The 10,670-nt window shown below is 43.7% G+C and overlaps 1 protein-coding gene across 1 annotated transcript in view; it reads right to left on the reverse strand.

Moving 5' to 3' along the window:
- LOC126481162 (odorant receptor Or2-like) overlaps positions 1–10,029 on the reverse strand; it is a 47,818-nt gene extending 37,789 nt beyond the window's left edge. Inside the window, exons 1-2 of the mRNA XM_050104730.1 lie at positions 9,946–10,029; positions 6,944–7,046 (exon numbers count right to left, since the gene is read on the reverse strand). Coding sequence (XP_049960687.1) covers positions 6,944–7,046; positions 9,946–9,995 — 153 coding nt within the window. The 5' untranslated portion in view covers positions 9,996–10,029. The remainder of the gene's footprint in view (positions 1–6,943; positions 7,047–9,945) is intronic.
- Between the last annotated feature and the right edge of the window lie 641 nt (positions 10,030–10,670).

Genomic DNA, 10,670 nt, shown 5'->3' on the forward strand with positions numbered 1-10,670 from the left:
CTACAGCTTCGCATGGGGTCTCTGGTGTCACAGCACCTTACGGCTCTCTAGTAAAGACAGTGATTACAAATGTTGATGGTGTTAGGACAGCAACCAGCCACAAATTTACTTTCAGTTACTTTATTCAAAGGGTACCGTTACCGGTTTCGAATCGTTGTGATTCATCCTCAGACGGTTTACATGCTTTCTTAATGACATGTGGTGTGTTTTTTACAGATTAATATGACAAAATTGCACAAAGACACTGATTAGCGAACAATGGCAGGTTTTCACGAACGATGAACAGCGAAAAGCGACGGGATCGCATGCGTCTTGGTGGAAGGTGACTGTGGGATGCTAATCATACGACTGTCCACTTACACCATAATGACGGGTTTAAGGTATTGTCCATTGCTGACAGCACATCTGAGTCAGCACGGGACGCCTCGTCCGTTCGTCTGTCGGCGCTGCGATCGACCTTCCTGAATGCTCAAGACAAACGCAGTGGACTGTTTTTCCAGTCATGGGGAGCTCCAGCGTAAGTCGGGTGATGGGATGCCTTAGGGAAATAACGAGAACAGCCGGCTCTGCTTGCCAGAAGGACTCGTCCGAGATGTTTAGGAGGTTCTTCCTCCGGCAGCTTAGCACAGTGGGTGCACACTTGGCTACAAATAAATGATTCATGCCTTGAGAGTGGCACCTACTAGGTGTACTCAGAGGCCATCGTCGGTTCCTACGGGCGGCTGGCTGCTTTTGTGAAGACAGTTGGCCTCGCGTGCTGGGCGGAAAGCGAATTAACGTTTTGTAAGGTCGTTCACAAAAACAAAAACGATCACGCTCCTCTGGAATGGAGCCGAGTGAAAGGCTTAAACCAGAAGCTCAGAGGAAATATCGTGGATGCAAATTTCTTCACCTCCTCTAGCGGGTAGAGAACTGAAGGACGCGTCTCAAAGAGGACAGGTCAAGTCAGGAAACAACTACTAGGGTAGGAAAGTACATGTAAGGTGCACATGTGCGTTTTCTGAGAAATTCCTCGAAGGCCCTATAAGGACATGGAAGAATATCAGCCCCATTAATTGAAAGTAGTATGGCAAATCGGAGAAAAAAAATTTACTGTAGTATAATATTCCATAAAAGGGTTTAAGACTTGTAAACTGTAATAATGCGCACAGGAACAGAAAGCTGGTTCAAAACAAGTGCTAACAACAATGAATTCTAAATTCATATCCTTTCCATCTTCATCTCAGAATATCACTTAGAGCCAGCGACCGTAATTATTCGTTGCATATATTCCAATCACTGTCTTTCTCTACAGTTCTTACCCTCTGTATTCCCCTACAGTACCACGGAAGCTGTTCGCTGATATCTTAACACATGTTCGATCATTCTGTCTTTTTTTCTTGCCAGTTTCCTCCAGATATTTCTTTCCTCAACCTCCTCATTTCTTTTCAATTTAACCATTTTCACCACCCTTCTAAGGCATCGCTTTTTAACCCTTCGATGCTCTTCATTTCCGGTCGCCAAACAGACCGAATGCTTCAGTCGTATTTGTCAGAAACTTGTTCCTCAAATTGAAGTCCAATTACTGATGCTTCTAAGGGAGCAGAATTCCTTCACTTCATCTATGTGGCGGTCTCCAATTTTTATGGTAAGTTTCTCACTAATCTCGTTTCTGCTACTTCTCATTACTTTCGCCTTTACTTAGATTTACTCACAATACGTATTCTGTGATCAGTGTTCTGTTCATTTCATCCAATATGTCCTGTTATTTGCCATCGCTTTCTCTGAGGATAGCAATGCCATAAGCGATAGTTATCAATGGTTTTCTTTCACCCTTAGTTTTAATCCCAATCTTTGACAACTGTAGTATTTGGCAACTCGCCTGGCCACGTACCACTGTAGAGCACACCTGTGGCTGGAGGGTTGTCTAGTTCCTAGGCGTCCTCTACAGAAGCCAGGGACACACGGACTCTGGTCGTACATACCGCGCTGTGTACGTACCAGACCACAACAGCAAATTGCGCATTCTATTCTCGAAAGACAACAGCAAACTGAACTTTTCCTCTGTGAACAGACGGGACTGCAGTGGACTCCTCGAGAGGCGCAATCATCGCCCGCCAGTAGCTGTCCGCGGTGCTGCAAGTCGTGGGACTACATTCAGTCGCGCGCCGCGGAAGTCGCACGTAAATCCATCCGCCGGATTACATAAGGTATAGCGCGGTGACAGCTAAACACACTCTCGGTCCGGGCGTGATGCTGGCTGCTGGCTGCAGCCCATCAATCGGTAACGGACCCTGACAGGACGTCGACTCAGCAAGGCTCAACAACACCGGCAACATCACCGACCCGGCCACCGACCATATCAGCGCACAGCTCACTAATCGGACATCGACCCAACGCCGATCAAGACGTCTATATGGACCATCGTATGAAATTTTATTTCTACCCGAAGTGTTTTTAATTTTCAGGCTTCACATCAGAATAGTGAACTGTTTATTTTCCATGTTACCAATAAAAGTGTTCGTTTTTTGTAACTGGTGCATTGAGTTATTTATGTGCTTTCCTTGGCCACGCCGCAAGACCAAGGCTTAAAAATAACATTCATTGCTTCTTAGATATACAGACTGAAGATTAGGGGAGAAAGACTGCACTCTGTCGTACATCGTTTTTAATTCGAACAGCTCGCTCTTTGTCTACCATTCTTACGGGTGCACATTCGTTCTTACACATATTACATATTACATGTTTTCCTCTAGCTTATACCTATTTTTCTGAGACTGTAGAAATCTTGCACCATTTTACACTAATCTTTTTCTAGACCGACAAACCCATGAACAGATCTTAATTTTTCTGTATAACTTCCGTTATGTCACAACTGCCTCTCTGCAGCCTTAGCCTTTTCTATAGTCCAACTGATCATCGTCTAAAAGATCTTGTGTATACTCGTATTATTCTTATCAGGAACTAGGTGCATGAGCGATTAGACTGATTCTGTTCCAGTTCTCACACTTATCTGGCTTTGCCATCTTCGGGATTGTTTGAATGGTATTTTTCCGGAAGTCTCTTGGTACGTCGCCAATCCTACAGATTCTACACACCAACTTCAATAGTCGTTTAGCTCCCTTTTCCCCCAATAATTTTGGGTATTTCGAAAGATATTATCTATACTTTTCACCATATTCAATCGCACTTCTTCCAGCGCTCTGTCAAACTATGACTGTAATAACGGTTCCACTATCTCTTTTAAATCGATTTTAGTTTCTCCTTTTATTACGTCAGCTGACAGTTTTCCCTCCTCGTAGAGGCCTTCAGTACAATCTTCGCAACTATCCGCCCTCTGCTCTTCGTTTAACCGTGAAGTTCTTTCATCACTCTTAATGTTGACAAAAAGTTTTTAATTTCACCGGAGGTACTTTTCACTCCTGAACTCACATCAACAAAAGTTTTTCGTCCCCTAGATACGTCGAGATGGTGTAATGTTGTTGTGGGTGTTCCTCTACCGATCGGAAGGCTTGTAAAGATAGAAACATTTACCATGTGCAGTATGATGGGTAGAACGATTCACTCGAATGCACTGCAGCATTTCAGCTAAAGTGTAGCACCACCCTGGACGCATTAGAGACGCCTGTGGCACACTAGAGTAAATATCCATCGTGCCACGAAGGATAATGACGACTAGTGATCGGGTGTGCATAATCTCTATCCACGCAGAAGTCTTGTCAATCAGAGAAGTTGCTAGACGTGTGCACAGGATTCGACGTGTGGGCATGGAATCGGTGCCAATTGATGGGTAGTGTTGAGGACTTAACACGCACAGGCTCTCCACGTTGGACAGGTGCTCATTGTGATCGATATCTGCAACTTTTGAATCGAAGGTACCGTGGGCTGAGTGATCCAGAACTGAATTCGGCGTTCGAAGAGGCTACAGAGACGTCTTATATCACATGAAAAGTTAGGAGACGATTGCATGACGCGAATCTGCATTGCCAACAACAGTGGTGAGTACCACGTCGTGCACCACAACACTGTAGACTCCTTACAGATGGGCATGAAATCATGCCCCAGTATTGGGCGCTTTTCACGGACGAAATTCGGATGTGTTAGTACCCTGATAATCGCAGACAACGTGTTTGGAGACAACGCGGTAGTATCCAACGCCTCCAAAACTGCGTACCACATGTACACGGAGGTGGTGGTGGAGGATCTTCTAGCGTGGCATTACGTGGGACTACAGTACACCTTTAGTGGTTGTTGAAAGGAAGTCTCGTTGGTTTACGATATAGGGACGACATTATGCAACGAATAGTGGGGCCGTGTTGCCAACATTTCGGTGACAGTTTCATCTGGATGAATGATAACTCTCTTAATCAACGTTCTGTTCTCGGAAATTCTTTCCTTCAGCATACTAGGACGATCAGAATGGAATAAACTGCCTGACCTCAGCACACGAACTCAGTCAAACATAAATGGGATGGACGAGAACGAGGTTTGTTTGGGCGTCGACAACGACCATGTACTCGTATTCTACGTGACTTACGCAAAATCACCATTAAAGAGTGGAAAAGTCTGGATCATGGCTGGCTTGATGATGCAATCGATCGCATGCCGCGACCGACTGATGCCTGAATCCGAGCAAGGGCACGTTCTACCACCTAATGACGCTACTCGGGAGTACTGTTAAAAACTCGGCTTGCGACACAGACGATTTTGACGCTGCACGAACATTTTGTTTCAATACAGTTCAAAATAAAGTGGTGATGCAAAACTTTTGCTGATGTTTGTACATGCCGAAACTGTCCTCTCGACGACCATTCCTTTTTCGATTTTTTCTTATTTTTCTCGTACCCATTTTGCCTTAGGTTTCCTGTGCTTTCTATTTATTCCATTCCTACATGACTTATATTGATTTATGAATGAAATTATAATCCGGTCTTTTCCTGAATATTTTTGTACTTACTTCATTTATCGATCATTTGAAGTATATTTCCGTTAATCAATGATTCTTCAGAGTTAAGTTCCTCATTTCTATATTTGCCTGTTCAACTTCTGTGGCTTTCATTTTCAGAATCGTCCGTGCACATAAACTGAAATACAGTGGTACTCAGTAGAGCAGTATCCACAACCTTAAAGAACCTTAAACGCACATCACAGTTCTTCAGTATTACTGTGTCACACTTCCGCCTGACGTCCATCTAACAATTCAGCCTGCACTTCATCATTGCTAAAATATCTGATTACGGAATCGTCTCACCAAGACATAGGCCGCGCGGGGTAGCCACGCGGTCTGGGGCGTCTGGTCACGGTCCGTGCGGCTCCCCACGTCGGAGGTTCGAGTCCTCCCTCGAGCATGGGTGTGCGTGTGTGTGTGTGTGTGTTGTCCATAAAGTAGGTTAGTTTACGTTAGATTAAGTGGTGTGTAGGCTTAGGGACCTTAGCAGTTAAGTCCCAAAAGACATTACCACATTTTTGCGAATTTTTTTGCACCAAGACATAATCCTGTTCGTACCGTCCCTGTCACCACAATTTTCCAAGGACACCTTCTCCATTTGTGATTTTTCGAAGTATATTCGCTATTACCAGAAGAAATTTACTGTACAACTCTAAGTTTTCTTGTATTCATACCTACTACTGAGACCACCGCATTTCATTTCTTCGGCTACCCCAGCGTTCCAATTATGAGAGTATCATCCCACTTACATTCAATGTCCTCGTATGCTATCTCCATCTGTTCATCTCCTGCTTCTGATGTCGGTATGTATACCTGAATTAGTGTAGTGTGCGTGTTTATATCACTAAATAATGTCAAATAAGGTTGGTACGTATTCCAAATGCGACATAATTTGAGTTAATATAACTGTTGAAGGTTGTTCAAAAATGGTAACTGAATGCATTTACAGATCGCCTACCTCAGAAGCCGTAGTGGCGGAACATTTTAAATGAAGCTTCGTGAAGGTTGCGCGAAAATATCTTGGTTACATTATTTTACCTGGAGATTTTAACTTATCCACTGTAAAGTGTGAGACTCAAGTGATTTGGTGGGTAGTGTGGACAGGAAATCGCCTGAAATTATATTTTAAGTGCTTTATCCAAGACTTATATTGAGTAGTTAGCCGAAGAAACTAATAATCAGAATAACATATTACATGCCCTTGTCAACACAGGCACCAAGTTTTGGACTCAATTAGCAAAGAAATGCGTGATTATACGGCCATTACAGCATCACTGAATACGGCTGTAAATTGGACTGAAAAGAGAGGTAGAGAGATATAGCTGCTTAACGAGAGTGACTAAAAGCAGGTTTCCCCGAACATCGATCTCTGACACACAAAATAATGAATTTAGGTGGACAAAGATGAAGATTATTGTGCAACAGGCCTTAGATATGTCGGAAAAGTGAGGGATGGGAAAGACCCACCGTGGTTTGACAGCCGTGTTAGAATAGTGCTCCAAAAGCAAAGGGAGCTTCACTTCATACTGAAACGTAGACAAAGACTCGTAGTCAAACAAAAATGAGAGAAGCAAAAATTAGCGTATGAATAGCCATATGTGAAGTCTTCGACTAGTTCGAAAGCAAAATTATCTACCGATCTGACATGAAATCCTAATTGGTTTTGGCCTTACGTTAAATCAATAAATGGACCCGTGCCTGCATCGCCATTATGGTACCGAAACGGAGGGTAACAGAAAGACTAAATACTAAATCCTCTTTGCCAAAATGTTTTCACTGTTCCCCCTAGCTAGCTTCCGCTTAGGGTCTATGTAGGTGACCTGCATGAGTTCTCTCGTTTTCATAGTCAAAGTTGTCGAACGCTAATCGAGTCGTAGCTGCGGAAGCCGATATTAATAGACTATTCCTGGTGATAAATACAACTCCTGCTTTCTCGTTGTAGGCCACTAAATTACAACACATTCTGCAGCGTGTTGCGGGTAAGACAACAAACTTACCGGACAGTGGGATGCTTACCAGCATTGTAGCTACAAAGGCACTGGCACTGATGGTGACGATGTCTGTGAGGAACTGTCCCAGCATCACGGGGCCCAGCAGGGAACTCAGTCGCTGAACACACCTGAAACATACGCACAGTGGATCATCGCCACAGGTGATACTACTGCGAATGCAGAACTGCGCTGTAGTATGCAGCGGGAAATGGTAGGGCAGAGTCGACCAGCGGGTAGTGTCTGGCAAGAGTTGTTCCTAAACTACAGCGGTAGTGGCAACAACTATCGCGCCATTGCAGTGTCAGCTACGGAAGAACAAGACGCACTCACACCATTCCGTATCAAAACAGCAGGTCGCTTGGGAGTCGAAAAATAGTTATCTGTTCCTCTTCAATTTTTCGGTGCATGAACTAAAATTTTGAGTGTTGTGCTTTGTCTGCAAGTAAATAATACCACATTTTTATTGTAGGCCTCCCTTTAGTTACAACTGATTTTATTCTCGATACAGCTGGCTGTAACAGTCTATCCTAAGTGGGAGTGTAAAGCTACGATAGATTTTATAGAAAGAAACAATTTCGGATTGTAGTGGGCAAAACGTATAGTACAAAACATACATTTTTACTTTTTTCCATGAAATCTGGGTACAAACGGGATGAAAAGAACATAAAGGAAGTTGTGAAAAATAGTCTTCTTGAAATGACAAACAGAGGAACGAGAGAAAAATATTTAGTTCGAAAAAGTACAGTAGATTAGGTACAAAGAGGTTGCCATCAAATATGCTTTAGGAAATACACCACTGGGCATTAAAATTTCTACACCGAGAAGAAATACAGATGATAAACGGGTATTCATTGGACAAATATATTATACTACAATTGACATGTGATTACATTATCACGCAATTTGGGTGCATAGATCCTCAGAAATCAGTACCCAGAACAACCACCCCTGGCCGTAATAACGGCCTTGATACGCCTGGGCATTGAGTCAAACAGAGCTTGGATGACGTGTACGGGTACAGCTGCCCATGCAACTTCAACACGATACCACAGTTCATCAAGAGTAGTGATTGGCGTATTGTGACGAGACAGTTGCTCGGCCACCATTGACCAAACGTTTTCAATTGGCGAGAGATCTGGAGAATGTGATGGCCAGGGCAGCAGTCGAACATTTTCTGAATCCAGAAATGCCCGTACAGGACTTGCAACATGTGGTCGTGAATTACCCTGCTAAAACGTAGGGTTTCGCAGGGATCGAATGAAGGGTAGAGCCACGGGTCGTAACACTTCTGAAATGTAACGTCCACTGTTCAAAGTGCCGTCAATGCGAACAAGAGGTGACCGAGACGTGTAACAAATGGCACCCCATACCACCACGCCGGGTGATACGCCACTATGGCGATGACGAATACACGCTTCCGATGTGCGTTCACAGCGATGCAGCCAAACACGGATGCGACCATCATGATGCTGTAAACAGAACCTGGGTTCATCCGAAAAAATGACGTTTTGCCATTCGTCCACCCAGGTTCGTCGTTGAGTACGCCATCGCAGGCGCTCCTGTGTGTGATGGAGCGTCAAGGGTAACCGCAGTCATGGTCTCCGAGCTGATAAAAATGGTTCAAATGGCTCTGAGCACTATGGGACTTAACATCTGTGGTCATCAGTCCCCTAGAACTTAGAACTACTTGAACCTAACTAACCTAAGGACATCACACACATCCATGCCCGAGGCAGGATTCGAACCTGCGACCGTAGCAGTCGCGCGGTTCCGGACTGCGCGCCTAGAACCGCTAGACCACCGCGGCCGGCGTCTCCGAGCTGATAGTCCGTGCTGCTGCAAACGTCGTCGAACTGTTCGTGCAGATGGTTGTAGTCTGTTGTAGTCTTGCAAACCTCCCCATGTGTTGACTCAGGGATCGAGTCGTGGCTGCACGATTTGTTACAGCCATGCGGATAAGATGCCTGTCATATCGACTGCTAGTGATACGAGGCCGTTGGGATCCAGCACGGCATTCCGTATTACCCTCCTGAACCCACCGATTCCATATTCTGCTAACAGTCGTTGGATCTCGACCAACGCGAGCAGCAATGTCGCGATACAATAAAACGCAGTCGCGATAGGCTGCAATCCGACGTTTATCAAAGTCGGAAACGTGATGGTAGGCATTTCTCCTCCTTAAACGAGGCATCACAACAACGTTTCACCAGGCAACGCCGGTCAACTGCTGTGTGTGTATGAGAGATCGGTTGGAAATTTTCCTTGTGTCAGCACGTTGTAGGTGTCGCCACCGGCGCCAACCTTTTGTGAATGCTCTGAAAAGCTAATCATTTGCATATGACAGCATCTTCTTCCTGCCGGTTACATTTCGCCCCTGTAGCACGTCATCTTCGTGGTGTAGCAGTTTTAATGGAGAGTAGTGTATTAAGTTTTCTTCCGAGACCAGGAAACAGTGTCACACGATAATGTTAAAAAATTTAGATAGCCAGCTTTTTGTTTTGAGTAGAAATGAGTTCCTGTACCTAGTGTATAAATCTGCAGCGTAATTTAAAATAATGCATGGGTTCAATGAGAGCAAAACAGAAGTGGTTGAAGGTATTTACTACGATTTTATGAAGACTTGAAGACTTAAGGCAGTAAGGTGAATCTGCGAGTTTCCAGCATGCAGCAGTTTTCAGTAAGTTGACATATTGTTTCACAAACTAGATGAGCTGTTGGACAATTTCAAATTTATAACTAGTTACGATTCAGTTCAAATTTTTTAACAAAAAAGATGTTTTTACACATTAAAATTACGCTGATTAAAAAATTGGAAAAATTTAAACGGCCAAAATGCAAAGAATGGAAAAAAAATTATTTAAAACATCAGCGGATGTACATTCCTGTGACATGAAATTCATTAAACTATTCACTGAAGCATCATAGTATTATTTAGTTTGAGGAATGTTCCAGTATAAGATTGAGAATAATTTCTGAAAAGACTGCTTCTCCGATGCTATCCTACCTTCTCTGTACGGCGAGTCCCACCTGTCTATGTCGTTGTGGTAGCAAACGCACTCCTTGAGGCGTCGCCTCATCTTCTCCTCCAGTTGTGGAGACCCTCTAGGAGACTTCGTGTCGCTGTCGCCGCTTGACATGTTGGTCACCATGAAGTTGAGGAAGCGCAAGTGTGCCCCTACATAAATGATAAGCGACCAGAAGAAGCCGTCTTGGGACGTGAAGATGATGCAGCCGTAGAACAGGCCCATGGAGATGATAGCGTATATCATCTGCATATAATACATTTCGTTGGTTTATGGACAGTCATGGCAGAAAAGACCGCTACGTCGAATGGCAAAGAAAGCTAGTCTTTAAACTGCGTTTCATATCACTAGACTTTAACATTAAAAAAAAAAAAAGGCCAAGGTAAATGGTTTATGTGGATTTGAATGTACTGAAGTTGAAAACGGCAATTAAAAATCTAGATAAGTTCATGCTAGTATAAGACCCCCCTGCTTCCCGGGGTTTGCGAAATTACAAGTTGACAATGGCCGTGTATTATGAATGTTTACCCGCGTCGGGATAAAGCATCCGAATCCGAATTAAATAATGATTATTCCGCAGGAAACAGGAGACGTTATAACCTGATCGTTATTGAATAAGTAATTTCATTCAATAACTATCGGTAAATGAAATAATGGAAGTAATTTGGAAATAAATTTTGCCAGTGGAAATTTAGCCGAAAGAAATGATTAAGTTGTAAAAGCAATTAA

Source organism: Schistocerca serialis, chromosome 5 (assembly GCF_023864345.2).
Source record: "Schistocerca serialis cubense isolate TAMUIC-IGC-003099 chromosome 5, iqSchSeri2.2, whole genome shotgun sequence".
In the NCBI taxonomy this organism is placed as follows: Eukaryota; Metazoa; Arthropoda; class Insecta; order Orthoptera; family Acrididae; genus Schistocerca; species Schistocerca serialis.